Source organism: Paroedura picta, chromosome 5, assembly GCF_049243985.1.
Source record: "Paroedura picta isolate Pp20150507F chromosome 5, Ppicta_v3.0, whole genome shotgun sequence".
In the NCBI taxonomy this organism is placed as follows: Eukaryota; Metazoa; Chordata; class Lepidosauria; order Squamata; family Gekkonidae; genus Paroedura; species Paroedura picta.
In genome coordinates, this window is record NC_135373.1 from 11,843,494 (window position 1) to 11,863,445 (window position 19,952).

General features: G+C 47.4%; 1 protein-coding gene across 1 annotated transcript in view; it reads left to right on the forward strand.

Annotated features, from left to right (window-relative positions):
* NAPA (NSF attachment protein alpha) overlaps positions 1 to 19,952 on the forward strand; it is a 75,715-nt gene that overhangs the window by 30,963 nt on the left and 24,800 nt on the right. The window contains exon 4 of the mRNA XM_077336513.1: positions 10,643 to 10,689. Within this exon, the coding sequence (XP_077192628.1) occupies positions 10,643 to 10,689 (47 nt within the window). The remainder of the gene's footprint in view (positions 1 to 10,642; positions 10,690 to 19,952) is intronic.

The window sequence follows — 19,952 nt, forward strand, 5'->3', positions numbered from 1 at the left end:
CCATTGTAAAGGGTCACCTGGCCTCTTCTCCTTAGCTCCCCCTCCTTTTGTCTTTTGTTAGTCCGTGAGGGGGAGTGCAACTCGGGCAAAATCCGGAATGAACATTCTGTAGAAATGTGCGAATCCCCAAAAGCTTTGCAGTTGCTTTCGAGTACGGGGCACCTCCCAACTCAGCAAGTCTTTTACTTTATTGGGATCCATACTCAACCGATGAGGTGATATTTGGTACCCCAAAAGGTCTATGCTCTCCTTATGGAATTCACATTTAGATAACTTGGCATACAAATGTTTTTTCTATATCCTACCCAACATGTCCTGAACTAGGGCCACATGTTCTTCCATCATTTCAGAGTATAATAAAGTCATCAAAAAAAAAAACTAAGACCCCTTTATAAAGCAAATCATGGAGGACTTCATTAATTAGGTTCATGAACACACAGGGCGCATCTGATAACCCGAATGGCATCACGAGATATTTAAATTGACCCAGCATTGTGTTAAAAGCAGTTAAATGTTCATGCCCCTTTTTTCTGTGCACCCGGTAATAAGCTTTTGTAGAACCAATTTTGTAAAAAATTCCCCCGTGCCCAATTGACTTAGCAAGTCCTTTATGTGGGGGAGAGGGTATGCATCGGAAGGAGATATAGCATTCATACCCCTATAGTCAGTAGAAGAAGAAGAAGAAGAGTTGGTACTTATATGCCGCTTTTCCCTACCCGAAGGAGGCTCAAAGCGGCTTACAGTCGCCTTCCCTTTCCTCTCCCCACAACAGACACCCTGTGGGGTGGGTGAGGCTGAGAGAGCCCTGATATCACTGCCCGGTCAGAACAGTTTTATCAGTTCCGTGGCGAGCCCAAGATCACCCAGCTGGTTGCATGTGGGGGAGCGCAGAATCGAACCTGGCATGCCAGATTAGAAGTCGGCACTCCTAACCACTACACCAAACTGGCTCTCAATGAGTCACAAAGTCTCAATGAGCCATCTTTCTCTTTTACAAACAGGATCGGGGCAGCCATGTGAGAGTTTGCAAGGTGAATAAACCCTCTGGCTAAGTTCTTATCCAAAAACACACAAAACTCCGTCAATTCTCTGGGGCTCATGGAGTAGATCTTTGAGTAATGGCTCCCCTGGCTTGAGTTCAATAGAACAGTCAATTTTGTCGTGGGGAGGCAGTTTGTCACATTCTCGTTGTTTGAACACCGTCTTTAGTTCCCCATATTTATCACGGAGTCCAGCATCTACCTCCTTCCCTACTTCCCTACTACCCTCCTTCCCTACTCCAGCATGCTCACAACGTTCCTCTGGCTGACTATGTGTCCCCCATCATATACTGGGATTGTGCTTTCACAACCAGTTCTGTCCTAACACAAATTGAAAGACTGCACTGGGTGCGATGACTGGTTGGATCTTTTCCCAGTACTCCTCTATGTCCAAATTTAGTGGATTTACAGCTGTGCTCCCCTCTTGGAAAATTCTCCATTCATCTGGATTAACCTTACGGGTCTTTTCAGGCATTCCAGCCTTACCCCATATCAGGGCTGATTAAAGTTCTTATGCACCAGCAATCCAGAACTCCCTGTTCTCTGACCCCTACCCCAGTCTTTGGGTCGGATAGAGTCATTGGGATTAGAAGGAGGGGAATTGGGCTTACCAAGCGATTGCCCCTAGCATGGGGCTGTCTTACAAAGCGGCTTACAGTCACCTTTCCTTTCCCCACAACAGACACCCTGTGAGGTGGGTGAGGCTGAGAGAGCCCTGATATCATTGCTCAGTCAGAACAGTTTTATCAGTGCCATGGCGAGCCCAAGGTCACCCAGCTGGCTGCATGTGGAGGAGTGCAGAATCAAATCTGGCATGTCAGATTAGTAGTCCGCACTCCTTACCACTACACCAACCTGGCAAACTGTGAGGAATTTCTGTGAGAAATTCAAACAACAGGATATATAAACCAAACAACAGGATGCAACCTTGAGGTGTCAAAAGCAGGCATATGGGCAGTATCACAGGACAAGCCATATAAGTGCCAGACATTCCAGGGGGATTCTGACATTGTCCCTTCCTTACATGCCCAGGGAAATGCCAATTGCCACTTTGGGGTTGGGCAGGAATTTCCCCCAGGTCATCTTGGCCCAGGGAATCCAGGAGGTTTTTCTGCATTCCTCTGGCCATTGTGTAGAATCAAAAGGCTGTTGGATTCTACATTGTCTATGTACTGTGGCTCTTTTTTGGTATTTCCTATGGGCATAGAGCAGGGGTTTCCTTGTGCGTGTGTGTGTGGGGAGATAACTATAAATTTCCTGCATTGTGCAGGGGGATTACACTAGATGACTCTAGGGCTCCCTTCCAGCATTTATGTTTTCTTTCTCTTTCTCGTGTTTTGGACTTCTCATCCTCCACTGTGTATTTGCACAGCAGCTAGGACAACCAGGCCTTCATTTCTTTGGCAGTGTGCTTTCTAGGTCAAAGGTCTGCCTGTGTCTCTCTTGGCCAAGGGGTTCCTCTTCCAGGGTTTTCCATGGCCGTTTTGCAGGCAATTATTAACTGGGAGGACAGCCGTGGCGGGGATAATGAAGTAACTCAAAAAGAAGGCCAATTTAATCCTCCTGTGGGCTTTGCTTAATCTTTGGAGATTTGCATCGTGATTATCCTTGCGGCAGCAGAGTGAAGAGCAGTGAGAATCTCTGCAGTGTGCGGAATGGAGCCGCCATTGGAAACAGGTGTAGGCTTGCCAGAGGAGTCCTCATGTGGCTTCCAAGAGGGCTGCCCCGACTCCCGCTACCTAATCCTGTTTGGATCTGTTTGGATCTTCTGCTCTTGAGATTGAAATTCCTTTTCTTCCCAGGAGAGGGAAATATGGCCTGCCAGTTGTGGCATCTTGCAGAGTGTTATCTCTGTGCATGTAGCTGATGTGTAACAGAGGGCAGTGGTCCACACCTCGCAGTGCTGTCCGTCTCCTGGTCTGTTGGAGTTCAGAAGGGATTGCTACCTCTGTGGGAATAACTTTTCCACTAGAACTATGAGGTTTAGGAATCAGCTTCTTAAGTCTTCAGTACCAAATCTCTAGGAATGGAAAAACTTTAAAAGAAGGATACTTTTATAATAGCTGGGTTTTTTGTACCCTGCTTTTCTCTACCTAAAGAAGTCTCAAAGCACAAACACCTTTCCTTTCCTCTTCCCACAACAGATGTCCTGTGAAGTAGGTGAATCTTAGAGAGCCCTGCAAGAACAAATCTCAGATATGTGACTAAACCAGCTGCTGCATGTGGAAAAGCGCTGATTTTTTGGATCCAGATTTTTTACCATCCGAAGAAATCTCCGAGCAGCTTCCAATTGCCTTCCCTTTCTCTCCCCACAGCAGACACTCTGTGTGGCAGGTGGGGCTGAGAGAGTTCTGAGAGAACTTGGACTGGCTGCAGTTCAGTTCAAACTTTATTACAGTCGTTCAGACCAAGTTGTATGAAGTTAATACATAAAAGACCAAAAGAGTATGGTCATTTGATATAATGCAATTTAAAACAGATCATAAAATAGAGCTTAAAATTGCGCTACTTTAGAGCATCGGATTTTTATGGCGGCGGCACAAAACTTAGCCAGCTGAGTTGTCACCTGGGGGGACTCATCACTTAGCAGCCTCTTTGCTCGATCCACATCATGATGTTCTGGCAACTTTTTAAGGAGTGGTTCAATGCTGGCTGCATGTGGGGGAGGATTGGAAAATCAAACCCAGTTATCCAGATTAGAGGCTGGTGTCAAGCGCTGAGAGAACTCACAACTAGCTTCTTAATGATCAGAAAGCTTTATTGAGAAGTACTACACGCATCAAGACTGGCGAAGTCAAATCTGACCTGAGTACAGATTTGCTTCTTCTTATCAATACAATTCTCCCGCTCAAAACTTGAAAGTTCCCAAGGGAGGGGAGAAGGAGAGAAGAGGCACAGGCAATTAAAACAGTGATACATTCACATGGCCTTGACTGGGTGATAGCGAAACCGGGCCCAGCCGAGAGGCCTCAACAAGTGATAAGAGTTACAACAACATATATTTCACTTTTAATTGTTAGCAGGAATATAGGACCTGTAGCAACCAGGCGCCAAGCAATATAACTGTCATGGAAGAAAGGCTAATTTATGACAGAGATTCTACAATCCTGACAGCTGGTACTGTTAACCTTGACACGGGGCTGGCTCTCCAGCTGGCCCTTTACCCTTTATATCCAGCTGGCCCTTTACCCTTTATATACATTTTATATTTTAAAAATGGGCTTTGAATGGGGCGGCAGGCAGGAGGGTGTGAGAGGGTGGCCATGGGTCCCTTTGGCCCGCTAAGCGGGCTAGAGGGAGTGGAAAGCCCCTCCCCCGCCAGTGGCGCTGCCACGGGAGGCTCCCTTTGGCCCAACTAAACAGAGTGGAAGGCCCCCCCCCCCCCGCCGGCAGCGACTGGGCTTTGCGGCCTGCAGGGAAGTTTCAAACTCCCCCCCCTCCCGCTCCCTCCCAGCAGGAGTGTACCTGCGGGCTACAAAGCCCTTTCGCTGCCTCTCTCCTAATGGGCGACAATGGAGGCCGCGGCCACAAGGCTTCTAGCAGGCAAGGAGGGAAGGTGGGAGCGGGAGGGCCAATCATGGTGGACCTGGACGGACAGGGCCCCGGACAGGATCCTCCCAAGAGTCTGTTTCCCAAATATAAGGGAGCGAAATAGTGTTAAGGATAGTTTTGAGTCTTTTGAAATGTGACATTGGAGGATAATTTTATGGATCCCGCAATTCGCCAGAAATGCAAACCAGTGGATCCTAGAAATGTAAATGGCTGAGCTAGGGCGATCGGTACTTTGGCTACATTATGAGAAGTCAGAAGCCTTTGGAGAAGACAATCCTGCTCTGAAAAGTTGCTGGCAGCAGAAGAGGTATTGGCTGCACTTGCCAGACAGATTATCTAAGGCTTGAGAGCCTGGACCAGGGTTACGTGCAACCCAGGCTGGTCTGTCCCTTCGGGGCATAGTTGCCAATGCAGGCCTCACTGTTGACTCTCTGCACAAAAGGCTGGCAACGGAGCATATCCTATTTCTTAACGAGATATGGCAGCAAAGCCGATTTAAGAACATGCAAGGGTGCTAGGTTAAAAGTATTACACTGTTCGAAATGGTAAACCTTTTTGGTAATTTAAAAAGGCTGCTTTGCAAAATTGGATATCCCAGCAAATTCTGTGCATGATCATAACCCTTCTGACTTGAACATGTTTGACGCTACAGTTCTTCAGCTGGCCACCAAAGGGCAGCAGGGAGCACATGCTGTGGCTGCTGGAGTACCAGCTGCGGTTGTCGAATAGCCATTTGTACCCAACTAGGCTTTGGAATGTTCCCTTGGGTTCCCATCTCCAGGTGAGGAAATCCTGGAGACTTGGGGAGGGTAGGATGGAGCCTGCGGAAAGTGGCGTTTGGGGAGGCACAGTGCCAGAGTGGGTTATAATGTCATAGAGCTCATAATGCCATAAAGCCCATAATGCCATAAAGCTGCCATTTTCTACAGAGGACCTGATTTCTATAACTTGGAGATTTGTAACCCCAGGCCATCTCCAGGCCCTGCCTGGAGGTTTATTTGTATTTAATTATTCTACCCTTTCTCTGTAGACTCGGGGCAGATTACAGCAAGACAAAATCATTTAATAAAAAAAAAATATCAACATATAAATTCTTGCAGCATTAAAACAGGAAGTTAGCTACTAAATTTGCCTATTCTCGCTGTTATATAGTGAGAATTTGCCTACTCTCACTGTTCACATAAGTTCACATAGTTGGAACAGGGTTTTGTGAAATGGTTTCCTGAATGGATGGCAGTTAATTCATTTTTAATACATTTTTAAATTTGTTAAACATTTGTTGGGTAATATGACCATATATGGTCATGTCAACCTTCCCCCCCCCCTCCCAAAATAGCCAGTGATGGTCCTGAAGGGAGTGGGAAGGAAAGGAACCCTAGGTGGGCATGTCCACAGCTCTGCTTCCCAACCATAATGTGCATGATTGTACCACTTCTGGGGGTTCTTGAAGCCTGGGGGGATGTTTCAGGGGTTTCTCACTGGTAAAAAAGTTTCTTGCCATCTTGTTAGAAGATGGTCTGTTTGATTTTTGGCAGGGAGGCCAGCAATTTCATATGTTTTTTCTAGACCACAGCTCTCGGTCTGACGGAACAGCTCCATCTTGCCAGTCCTGCGGACCCAATTAAGGTCCTGCGGAGCTCTGATCTTATTCAGCGTTCTATCAGGCTATGGCAAAAAAATCTCTGGTTAAAGCCAGATTAGCAGTACTAGAGTTCCCTCAATTCTTTCGGGGGGGGGGTGTCTGTCTGAGAAAGCAGATTGCACCCATTTCTACCTGGAAGATAATACTGAATGTCACATTTCCATCCTGCCGTCCTCTCCAAAGGAGCTTTATGTAGTTCTCTGGTTTACCCTCAACTACAGATTATTGAGGGTAGATTATATTTCCTAGTAGTTGCACTGCCTAGAAGTTACGATGGACCTCCAGGACACTCATCCCAACATCTGCAATGAGTGTGACATGATTGCCTTCCTCCCTGAAGTCAACATGGATTACATCTGCCCCAAGTATAAGCTGCTAAGACTTTTGGAAGAAAGGATTAGGGGTTTAGAAGAGAGGATTATTACTCTAAAAGAAATTAAGAAAGGGGAGGAGTTCATATACAGGAGCTGTGCAACTCTGAATAAAGAGGATACAACCAGTCCTGAAGAGGATATGGGGATTGACCTCCTTAAGGAGCCTCTGCAGACAGTTAGGAAAAACGGCATAGAGCGAGACAGTTCTCGGGCCTTTGGAGCTCCAGAATAGATTTCAGGCCCTTGCAGAGGAGGTGCAAGTGCCAACGAGGAAGAATTCCCAAAACAAAGTCTAAGACAAAGTGAAGAGGCCACGGGGATAGAAGGAAATGGTGAACACTACCGATTTGTGATGGTCTACGTGGGAACGAATGACATGTCTGCGAATACCATCACTCCTATTAAAACAGACTATCAAGATCTAGGGAGGAAGCTCAAGCAAATGGGAGCACAAGTGGTATTCTCTTCAATCTTGCCTGTCAAGGGAAGAGGAATGCGTCGGGAGAGGAAGATCATGGAGGTGAATCAGTGGCTGCATAGTTGGCGCGGCAGGAGGGATTTGGTTTCTGGGACCATGGGATAGGCTTTCTTGAGGAAGGCCTACTAGCACCTGATGGACTGCACTTGTCGAAGTTGGGAAAAAATGTGTTTGGCAGGAACCTGGGGAGATTCCATCAGGAGAGCTTTAAACTGAAGCCACAAAGGGAAGGAGACGTTCAGCACAGGGAGTTTAAGGAAGGAGACCGATCGGGGGCAGCCCGACCAGGAAGGCCAGATCATAGAGAACCAAAAGTAATAAGATTCAGATGCCTTTATACTAACGGCCAAAGCATAAGAAGGAAGAGCTGGAACTTCTCATGCTGATGGAAAGGTATGATCTAGTAGGCATCAAAGATACTTGGTGGAATGATTCTCATGACTGGAATGTAATGGTGGATGGATATGAACTGTTCAGAAAAAACAGAATAGATCGAAGAGGTGGAGGAGTGGCACTGTATGTGAGGAAAGGGCTTACCTGTCAGGAAATTCTAGTGAAGGAGAGCATATCTACAGTGGAAAGCATCTGGGTGAAAATAAGCGAGGGGAAAACAAACCGTGTGGTGGTTGGTGTCTGCTACCGACCGCCTGACCAACGAGAGGATGTGGATGCTGCACTTTGTGAGCAGCTTGAGAAAACATCCAAGCGGCAGGACCTTGTCATCATGGGTGACTTCAATTTCCCAGATGTGTGCTGGGAAACAAACTCTGCGAAGCGTCCTCAGTCATGCAACTGACTGACCTGCCTGGCTGACAATTTCATCTATCAAATGGCAGATGAACCCACAAGAGGTTCAGCCATACTGGACTTAATACTGACTAACAGGCAAGAGTTGGTGGATGAGGTGAAGGAGGCGGGGGGACCCTAGGGGGAAGTGATCATGTCCTCATAGAATTCCCTTTGAGAAGGGGGGGGCAAGGAAGCTTGTAGCCAGACGCGGATGTTGGATGTTTGTATTTGTAGGGCAAACTATAATAAAATCAGAGACATGATGAGCATCATACCATGGACGAGAATGCTGGAAGGGAAGGGAGTATGTGAAGGGTGGGCACTATTCAAACAAGAGCTATTGCATGCTCAATCCATGACTATACCAGAAAGACGAAAACACTGCAGGAGTTCTAAGAAGCCCATTTGGATGAATAGACAACTTCAAGAGGAACTAAGAAAGAAAAGGGAAATGGAGGGAAATGGAGGGAAGGTCAGAGCTCTAAAGAAGAGTACCTACAGGTTACTAGGCCCTGTAGATCAATTATCAGAAAGGCCAAAGCTGAGAGTGAGCTAAGATTGGTCAGGGAAGCCCATTGTAACAAGAATATTTTTTTTCAGTTATGTGAGGAGCTAACGTAAAATAAAGGAGGCAATAGGCCCACTGTTGGGTGCATATGGACAAACTCTAACGGAGGATGCAGAGATAGCAGAAAGGCTCAGCGCCCATTTTAAATCCGTTTTTTCCCACATATCAAAGGGTTTAGGCACATCTAGAGTTGGCAGTAGCCAAGGGATAATGTCTGGGTAGCAAGTTGACATGGACAGAGAGGTTGTTGAGAGGCATTTAGCTGCACTGGATGAGTTCAAATCCCCTGGCCTGGTGAAATGCACCCGAGAGTGCTTAAAGAACTTTCCGGAGAACTTGCAGAACCCTTGTCCATCATCTTCGGGATCTCTTTAAGGACTGGAGATGTCCCGGAGGACTGGAAGACAGCAAACGTTATTCCGATCTTCAAAAAAGGGAAGGAGGATGACGCAGGAAACTACAGACCAGTGAGTCTGACCTCTGTTATGGGGAAGATGATGGAACAGATATTAAAAGGGAGCGATCTGCAAACATCTGGAGGACAATTTGGTGATCCAGGGAAGTCAGCATGGATTTGTCTCCAACAGGTCCCGTCAGACCAACCTGGTTTCCTTTTTTGACCAAGTAACAGGTTTGCTGGATCGGTTGAGGTTTACTTGGATTTTACTTGGATTTTAGTAAAGCTTTTGATAAGGTTCCTCATGATGTTCTAATGGATAAATTGAAGGACTGCAATCTGGATTTTCAGATAGTTAGCTGGATGGGGAATTGGTTAGAGAACCGCACTCAAAGTGTTGTTGTCAATGGTGATTCATCAGACTGGAGTGAGGTGAGTAGCGGGTTACGTCATGGCTCGGTGCTCCGTCTGGTACTTTTTAACATATTTATTAATGATCTAGATGAGGGTGTGGGGGGACTGCTCATTAAGTTTGCAGATGACACCAAATTGGGAGGACTGGCAAATACTGCAGAAGATAAGAGACAGAGTTCAACGAGATCTGAACACAATGGGAAAATGGGCAAATGAGAACAAGATGCAGTTTAATAAATATAAGTGTAAAGTTCTGCATCTGGGTCAGAAAAATGAAAAGCATGCCTACTGAATGAGGGATACGCTTCTAGGTAACACTGTGTGTGAACGAGACCTTGGGTTACTTGTGGATTGTAAGCTAAACATGAGCAGGCGGTGTAATGCAGCGGTAAAAAAGGCGAATGCTATTTGGGGCTGTATCAACAGAGGCATCACATCAAAATCTCAAGATGTCATAGTCCCATTGTATACGGCACTGGTCAGACTACACCTGGAGTACTTTGTGCAGTTCTGGAGGCCTCACTTCAAGAAGGACGTAGATAAAATTGAAAGGGAACAGAGGAGAGCGATGAGGATGATCTGGGGCCAAGGGACCAAGCCTTATGGTTGAGTGACTTGGGAATGTTCAGCCTGGAGAAAAGGAGGTTTAGAGGGGACATGATAGCCCTTTTTAAGTATTTGAAAGGTTGTCACTTGGAGGAGGGCAGAATGCTGTTTCCGTTTGCTGCAGAGGAAAGGACACGCAGTAATGGGTTTAAACTACAAGTACAACGATATAGGCTAGATATCAGGAAAAAAATTTTCACAGAGTAGTTCAGCAGTGGAATAGGATGCCTAAGGAGGTGGTGAGCTCACCCTCACTGGCAGTCTTCAAACAAAAGTTGGATACACACTTTTCTTGGATGCTTTAGGAAGCTTTGAGCTGATCCTGCCTTGAGCAGGGGGTTGGACTAGATGGCCTGTGTGGCCCCTTCCCAACTCTATGATTCTATGATTCTAACAGTACTGTGAGTGTGTGGCTGGTCCATTGTCCCCCAGTTAGCTTCAGTGGCAAGCAGGGATTTGAACTTGAGTTGCCCCATATCCTAATCTAACACTCCTCTTTGTCACACACACACCAATCCTAAAACAATAGCAGATAACTCTCCTCAATTGAACTGTTAAAACTGGAGAACACTTTCAGTTCCTACAAGAACTGCAGGCTTCAGCAGATTTTTCTCTAAATGGCTATTGATTTCCTCCAGGGGTGGGGAGTGTGCTATGAATAACTCCCCTGGCTTTGTCCCTTTTAGGGAGGTCAGAAGAGGTGGTAGATTATTATTTTTTCTCCGCATTATCATTTCTCCGAACAAACTGTTCTCTCTCTCTCTCTCTCTCTCTCTTAACAGAGGCCATTAACTGTTTGCTCAGAGCGATTGAGATCTACACAGACATGGTAAGCTGGTCTTGTGACATATCCCTTGTGCAATTCAGGAGCCTATTGACTTGGAATGTTTTGCGGAGGAAGGGAGGGGGGCTGTTGTCTTTGTGACCCTTGCAGAGGAAGGCCTTTCTTCTACCTGGCTTGTTGTGATTTACGCATTTAAGGTTTAAGAAGGATTACTTATTTACTTATTGAAAATGTTTTATTGGCCACCTTTTCTCCCTTGTGAAAATCAAGATTGCTTGCAATTCAACAAATGGTTGGTAAAATGCACTGGATTAAAATCATAGTTAAGACTGTCAATGAATTTTTTAAAATCCTAAACTGATCAAATGCCAGTCCTAAATAAAAGTGTCTTCAGATGCTTCCCAAAGTTTTAATGTGATGGGGTCAAGGGGCAGCTGAAAAGGCCCTTTCTTACATGCCTGTCGATAAGCTTCATTGATTGGTGGTACAGCCAGGAGGCCCTCCCTCTGTGATTTTCACTCCGAAGAAAGAACATATGAGGGCAATTTAAAATTTTGATAGGCCAGCTGTTTTTTTCCTCTTCCATATCAATCATTTTCTAGAACTTTGTTGTGGCCTCATTTCAAATACTGCATACAGTTCTGGTCACTGTAGCTTCAAAATTACATGGCAGAGTTGGAAAAAGTACACAGCAGGGGTGAGCAAGATGATGAGAATCTGAACAACAATGGGGGAAGTGGGGTGGAAGGAGGAAAGATTTATTAATAGCTTCCTCCAGGAAGTAAGACTTCTGTGGATATTGTCTGAGTGGAGACCTGGTGCTTTTAGTCGATGTGACACCCTAGCACAGACAGTACTCAAAAGCATAAGGCGGGATGTCTTGCCAAGCACATCAAAGAACACATTGAAGCTGGTGAGGCTAATCCTTGGACATCCTTAAAATGAGTTTATTGAAAGCTGTAAGTAAGCATTTGCAGTCTTGCCATCCCGTAGGTAAAAATAACACAAGTGAGACTTGCTGCTTGGGCTGATGAAAGGAAAGCTGTTTGAATGCATGTGTCTTTCCTCTCTCCCCCCACCTGCTGAGAATGGGCAGAAGGACAAAAAACCAAAAAACCAAAACCATGAGGGGCTATGACCTAATAGGAATCACAGAAACTTGGTGGGATAATACAATTATCCCCCGCAGGGCTTTATTCTCGGCTGGGACCAACTTGTTGGTTATCCCCGGCCCCAAGGAAGCCCGCCTGGCCTCTACCGGGGCCAGGGCCTTTTTGGTCCTGGCCCCGACCTGGTGGAACGAGCTCCCGGAAGAGCTGAGGGCCCTGTGGGAATTACCAGCATTCCGCAGGGCCTGTAAAACGGAGCTCTTCTGCCAGGCCTACGGTGAGGCTGGGCGGTGAGGAAGATCAGCCCCCCCCCCAATGAATTCTGATGGTAGTGAGTGAGTACTAGTTTCCTCTACCTCCCTGTAGCTGAGGTGGCGGAGACTCGATGATTAGTATTGCCATCTATTGCTGTTATTGTTGTTATTGCTTAATTGGTTATTGTTATTTTATATGATTGTTATGGATTTTAAGGGAGGGTTTTTATGTGAACCGCCTCGAGCCTTCGGGGGGAGGCGGGATATATAAATAAAATAATAATAATAATGATAATGATAATGATAATAATAATTGGAATACTAAAATTGAGGGGTACAATCTATTCAGAAAGGACAGACAAGAAAAGAAGGGGGGAGATGTAGCAATATATGTTAGGAATCTTTATACTTGTGAAGAAATACAGATACCTGAGCATGAAAGTTCAGTTGAGTATATTTGGGTAAATATAAAAGGAGTAGGAAATGAGAGTGGTATTATTGTGGGTATCTGCTATAGACCACCAAGTGAGTCAGAGGACTTGAATGAGATACTGCAAGACCAAATTACACAATTTTTTAAAAAAGAGGGAAACAGTGGTCATGGGTGACTTCAGTTACCCAGATATCTGTTGGAAGACCAACTCTGCTAAAATGCAAATTCTGTTAAATTCTTAAGTTGTCTTGCCGACAGCTTCATTTCCCAGAAAGTAGTGAGGGGAACCAGGGGCTCTGCTATTTTAGCCTTGATTCTCATCAATAGGGAAGAACTGGTAGATGAGGAAAGCTGATTTTCACAATTTAAAGGTATGTTGGGTAGAGTCCCATGGTCTGAAAGACTTAAGGAGATGGGAGTCCAAGAGGGCTGGTAGTTTCTTAAAAGTGAAATACTGAAAGCTTAATCAGAAACAGTTTCCTTGAGAAGAAAAGAAGAGGCGCTACTCAAACAAGAGCTATTGCATGCTCAATCAATGACTATCTCAGAAAGACGAAAACACTGCAGGAGCCCTAAGAAGCCTATTTGGATGAACAGAGAACTTCAAGAGGAACTAAGAAAGAAAAGGAAAAGGTTCAGGAAATGGAGGGAAGGACAGAGCTCTAAAGAAGAGTACCTACAGGTTACTAGGCACTGTAGATCAATTATCAGAAAGGTCAAAGCTGAGAGTGAGCTAAGATTGGCCAGGGAAGCCCATTGTAACAAAAGATCTTTCAGTTATGTGAGGAGCAAACGTAAAGTAAAGGAGGCAATAGGCCCACTGTTGGGTGCGGACGGACAAACTCTAACGGAAGATGCAGAGAAAGCAGAAAGGCTTAGTGCCTATTTTATATCTGTTTTTTCCCACAGGTCAAAGTGTTTAGGCACATGTAGAGATGGCCGTAGCCAAAGGATAGTGTCTGGGTGGCAGGTTAACATGGATAGAGAGGTTGTCGAGAGGCATTTAGCTGCACTGGATGAGTTCAAATCCCCTGGTCCGGATGAAATGCACCCGAGAGTGCTCAAAGAACTTTCCAGAGACCTTGCACAGCCCTTGTCCATCATCTTCGGAACCTCTTTAAGGACTGGAGATGTCCCGGAAGACTGGAAGAGAGCAAATGTTATTCCGATCTTCAAAAAAGGGAGGAAGGATGACCTGGGAAACTACAGACCAGTGAGTCTGGAGGACAATTTGGTGATCCAAAGAAGTCAGCATGGATTTGTCTCCAACAGGTCCTGTCAGACCAACCTGGTTTCCTTTTTTGACCAAGTAACAGGTTTGCTGGATTGGGGAAATTCAATTGATGTTATTTACTTGGATTTTAGTAAAGCTTTTGACAAGGTTCCCCATGATGTTCTGATGGATAAGTTGAAGGACTGCAATCTGGATTTTCAGATAGTTAAGTGGATAGGGAATTGGTTAGAGAACTGCACTCAAAGAGATGTTGTCAAAGGTGTTTCATCAGACTGGAGAGAGGTGAGTAGCGGGGTACCTCAGGGCTCGGTACTCGGCCCGGTACTTTTTAACATATTTATTAATGATCTAGATGAGGGGGTGGAGGAACTACTTATCAAGTTTGCAGATGACACCAAATTGGGAGGACTGGCAAATACTCCGGAAGATAGAGACAGAGTTCAACGAGATCTGAACACAATGGAAAAATGGGCAAATGAGAACAAGATGCAATTTAATAAAGATAAGTGTAAAGTTCTGCATCTGGGTCAGAAAAATGAAAAGCATGCCTACTGGATGGGGGATACGCTTCTAGGTAACACTGTGTGTGAACGAGACCTTGGGGTACTTGTGGATTGTAAACTAAACATGAGCAGGCAGTGTGATGCAGCGGTAAAAAAGGCAAATGCCATTTTGGGCTGTCTTAACCGAGGCATCACATCAAAATCACAAGATGTCATAGTCCCATTGTATACGGCACTGGTCAGACCACAACTGGAGTACTGTGTGCAGTTCTGGAGGCCTCACTTCAAGAAGGACGTAGATAAAATTGAAAGGGTACAGAGGAGAGCGACAAAGATGATCTGGGACCAAGCCCTATGAAGATAGGTTGAGGGACTTGGGAATGTTCAGCCTGGAGAAAAGGAGGTTGAGAGGGGACATGATAGCCCTCTTTAAGTATTTGAAAGGTTGTCACTTGGAGGAGGGCAGGATGCTGTTTCTGTTGGCTGCAGAGGAGAGGACACGCAGTAATGGGTTTAAACTTCAAGTACAACGATATAGGCTAGATATCAGGAAAAAAAATTTCACAGTCAGAGTAGTTCAGCAGTGGAATAGGCTGCCTAAGGAGGTGGTGAGCTCCCCCTCACTGGCAGTCTTCAAGCAAAGGTTGGATACACACTTTTCTTGGATGCTTTAGGATGCTTTGGGCTGATCCTGCGTTGAGCAGGGGGTAGGACTAGATGGCCTGTATGGCCCCTTCCAACTCTATGATTCTAGGAAGATGTTATCGTGGCTTCTTTGTCTCATGCATGCAGAGTTCTCTCTTTTAATTTATTATTATGTTACCTTCTGTAAGTTGTTCACAACAAGTAGCAGGTGAACATTAGATCATAGAATCATAGAGTTGGAAGGGGCCATACAGGCCATCTAGTCCAACCCCCTGCTCAACGCAGGATCAGCCCAAAGCATCCTAAAACCGGGGTAGTCAACCTGTGGTCCTCCAGATGTCCATGGACTAGAATCATAGAATCATAGAATCATAGAGTTGGAAGGGGCCATACAGGCCATCTAGTCCAACCCCCTGCTCAACGCAGTATCAGCCTTAAGCATCCTAAAGCATCCTAAAGCAGTGGTCCCTAACCTCCAGTCTGGGAATCAAACTCTTTGATTCTATGATTCTATGAAAAGTTGGAAGGAGCCTAAGGAAGCCAAGTTGGCTCCATAAGCAGTTATCAAAAGATTTGAGGAATAAAAAAGAGTAATTTAGGAAATGGAAGGAAGACCTTATTACCAAGGATAAGTATAAACAAATAGCCAATAATTGTAGTGGGACCTTCAAAAAAAAAAAAAAAGAGGAAGGATGACCCAGGAAACTACAGAGGCAAGTAACGGGGTACCTCAAGGCTTGGTGCTGGGTCTGGTACTTTTTAAAATATTTATTAATGATCTAGATCTAGATCTAGAGAGCCAGTTTGGTGTAGTGGTTAGGAGTGCGGACTTCTAATCTGGCATGCGAGGTTTGATTCTGCGCTCCTCCACATGCAACCAGCTGGGTGACCTTGGGCTCGCCACGGCATTGATAAAGCTGTTCTGACTGGGCAGTGATATCAGGGCTCTCTCAGCCTCACCCACCTCACAGGGTGTCTGTTGTGGGGAGAGGAATGGGAAGGCGACTGTAAGCCGCTTTGAGCCTCCTTCGGGTAGGGAAAAGCGGCATATAAGAACCAACTCTTCTTCTTCTTCTTCTTCTTCTAGATGAGGGGGTGGAGGGACTACTCATCAAGTCTGCAGATAGCGCCAAATTGGGAGGACTGGCAAATACTCCAGAAGATAGAAACAGAGTTAAACTGTTTGCGGTTCTGGAGGCCTCACTTCAAGAAGGACATCGATAAAATTGAAAGGGTACAGAGGAGAGCGATGAGGATGATCTGAGGACAAGGAACCAAACCCTATATAGATATAGATATAGATATAGATATAGATATAGATATAGATATAGATATAGATATAGATATAGATATAGATATAGATATAGATATAGATATAGATATAGATATAGATATAGATATAGATATAGATATAGATATAGATATAGATATAGATATAGATATAGATATAGATATAGATATAGATATAGATATAGATATAGATATAGATATAGATATAGATATAGATATCCTATGGGCTCCCAAAAGCGTGAGAAAAAAATGATTACAGAACAAGGAAATTGGCAATTTACCTGCTGAAATCATTTTTTTCTCATGCTTTTGGGAGCCCATAGGATGGGGACCCCTTGGTCCAATCTTCATGAAACTTGCAGTGGGGCTCTGGGGGGAGGGGTCTTCCCTCCATCCCCTGCAAGTTTCAGGAAGATTGCACTAGGGGGTCCCATCCTGGGGGCTCCCAAGGAACATTCCCCATAGAAGTCTATGGAGAAACATGTTCAGCCTAAAGAACCTGACGCTCCATTGTAACCAATGGAGCGGATAGGGGCACCCTCTTTGGGAGCCCGTAGCATTGGACCTCTTGCTCCAATCTTCTTGAAACTTTCAGGGGACTCAGGGAAGAACCTCCCTGAGCTTCCCAAGAAGTTTCAGGGGTGCAACTTGCAACCCCTCCCTCCCAGCCCCCGGGGAAGGCGGGGGAAGGCTTTCCAATGCAAGTCAATGGAGACATTGACTTGCATTGGCTCCAAACAGAGGCCAGGAAGGGACTCTCTCTCCCAGATGCAGGGGAACCTGTGGCTGGCAGCCTAAGCAGCCTCCAGGTGAGAACTGCAGAACCAATAAGGTCCACTGAGTTCTCACCTGGGTTCCCCTGCAGAGGAGAGGGGGGCCCTGCACTGGCCTGTGGGGGGGATATCCCTGCACCACTAGGAACACTAGTGGCTCAGGGATATCAACCTCCAGGGGAGACCTGGAGATCCCCCCAGAAACCCCCAGTGAAGCTGTAAAGCTTCACGGCGCCTATGCACTAACCCAGGAGAGCCTCAGAAAGCAAATGGAGGAGCTCAGAGGCGAATCTGGATGCTCCATCCATGCTGTGGACTCATCACTGGGTCTCCCATCCAGCCTCCCCCCTCTAACAAATACAAAGCAAGAGGAAGACTTGCTTTTCACAACCCAAAGGTGTATCAAAGCAGCTTCCACTCACCTTTCCCTTCCTACGCTTGGGCCACCGCCCTCAAACACCACAAATCCAACTGCTCTACTCAGGCCACATCCTGAGAGAGCCCTGACAGAGCTGTTCTGGGAGAACAGCCCTGGCAGCAGCAAAAAGACAAATCGGCGCGCGCACAACAACAAACTCCTCCTGGGCACCCACTGAGAAATGCTCAGTTACTTCTTGGGTTTACCTTGAGCTCTAAGGCTCACTTTGGGACTGGGAAAAGTTTTCCAAATGGGTGGCATGACTGAGGGACCCAGATTTAATCTCTGGCCCTCTGGTGATTGCAGAATTTCTGTGTGTGGGGTTGGGGGGGGCAATTTAGATTGGCCAGGGCACTGGTCCTGTCTGAATTTTTACTTTGGGTGAGCGTTTTTCATCTCCGCCACCCAGAACAGACTCAGAGAGGATGCAGTCACAGCAATTCTGTGCTCACCTCAGTCCTCCTCCAAGAATAGTTCTGGATGGCCAAGGGCCGGCAAGTTGACCTTGAGGAAGACCAATTGCTGGACTATTTCGGGCGCCAGGCGGGAGCGATACTCGCAGACGGTGCTGCTCGCATGAGAAAATGCCCGCTCGCTCTGGACGCTCGCTGGCGGGCACGAAAGGTAGACACGGGCCAGGCGGGAGAGGGCTGGCCAGACTGCCTCCATCCTGGCCCAGTATCTTAAGGGACAGGCGTTCTCGGACTCCTGGGGCTCATCGAGGTAAGCCCTCACCATCCCAGACGCACTGTCCTCCCTCGGGCACCCGGTGCCCTCAAGAGAAGGAGTGGGCTGAAGGAACCCCAGCAAGAAGTTGCCCTGCTCAGCCTTCTCGCTGGGGTGGCCCGTGGTGGCTGATGTGCCAGCAGAGGCTGGGGGGGAGGAGCAGCGGACGTGCTGGCTCCTTCCTCCTCTGCCTGGCCTGACACCTCAGCCTCCTTGGACGTCCACCAGGCAAGCCTCTGAATGAGCAGCTCGCACCATTCAGTAAGGCTCCTCTCCCTATCTGCTCTGCTGCCCTTGATCACACATGGCGGCGAGCCTGTATGTCACAGACTTGCAGAGGGGTTCAAAGCGGCTCTCAAGCCCTCTCAGAAGCCTCCTCGCAAGCGCGCGCACGGCTGGAACAGTGTCTGCACGTCCTCGAGCCGGGTCCAGGAAGGGGGCCAGCACCACACGGGCCTTTTGGACCATGGGCACGACCAGACCCAAACTCGGCGTGTCAGACGAGAGCATCTCCGTGAAAGTCTTGAAGGGCCCAAGCACTTCCACGGTCTGAGAAATGATCTTCCACTCTCGGTGGGTGAGCCACTCCCCAGGCATAAACATCCTCGTCTCCTGGACAAGGGCATCTAAGGCTCTCCTCTGCTCCACCAAGCGCTCAAGCATGGCGCGGGTGGAGTTCCAGCGCGTGCTGACGTCTCTGATAAGGCAGTGCTGCGGCACGCCCATCAGGACCTGCTTTCTCTCCAGCCTCGAGACGTCGTACGAACTGTGAGAGAAATGCGCCACGATCTTCCGGCACTTCTCGATGAGATGCCTGAAGTCAATAGCTTCGGCGGATGAACTGGTTCCCTTGGAGCCGATCCCAAGGGCATCCTTAACCACAAGGTGGAGAAGGTGGGCCGCACAGGAGATGTGCTTCAGGCCCATGCCCTTGACCACCTTGGTCATGTTGAGGGCACCATCTGTCACCAAGAAGCCCTTGGTGACCCCCGTCCCACTGCCTACCCAGCCATCTACCATTCTACGAATGGTGCCCTCGATGTTGTCTGCCGTGTGCCGCACATCGAAGGATTCTATGTGCAGCAAGGCATGGTTGCCCTCACCCTGCCTAACAGGCTCAACCCCACCCAGCACCTCCCGTACGTCCCACCAATGCGCAGTCAGCGAGATGTACGCATCCTGCGCATGACATGACGTCCATATGTCCGACGTGAAGTGTACGGTCCCTGAAGCTCGGGACATCTCTACCTCCATGCGGCACCTGGCTTCTCTATAAAGAGAGGGCAACACTGTCCTGCTAATCGTGGTACGACTAGGAGGCGTGTACCAGGTGGATATGCGACAGCATAGTCGGTGGAAGTACATGTTGTCGGCCAGACGAAAGGGGTACCCACCCACGGCCATGAGCGCAGCTAGGTCATGGTTCGCAGCCCTACACCCTGCCTCAAACCCCCCTTTTGGCATGCCACTGCCAGCCCGGGCAAGCATCTCCACCATGGTCGCTTGCCTCCCTCTAACTCCACCCGCCCCCTGAGCAGAACTCTTAGGGAGAGCTCTCGAGGTGGAGGTCCCAGGGAGACTCTCCAGCCCCGGGCTGGTAGGTTGTGCCTGCGCAGGCACCCCACTGCCAGCCTGTCTCTCCCCCTAAAGCAGGACAGCCTGGTGGTGCCTCTTCAGGTGGTTCATGAGGCCGCTAGTCGTGTAGTGGCGCTCCTGCCTTCCATGACTAACCCTCTGCCTACAGAGCTGGCACTCTGCTAGGTGGGTTCCCTACACTGTCTGGAAGTAATTCCAGACTTTGGAGCCTTTGGATGACGCAGGCTGGCTCGCAGCCTGCAAAGTCCTCTGAGCTGCCTCCTGTGAGGAGTTCGGGCCGGACACACCGTGTCCTGAGGTGGGGACAGAAGGAGGTGAGAGAGGGGG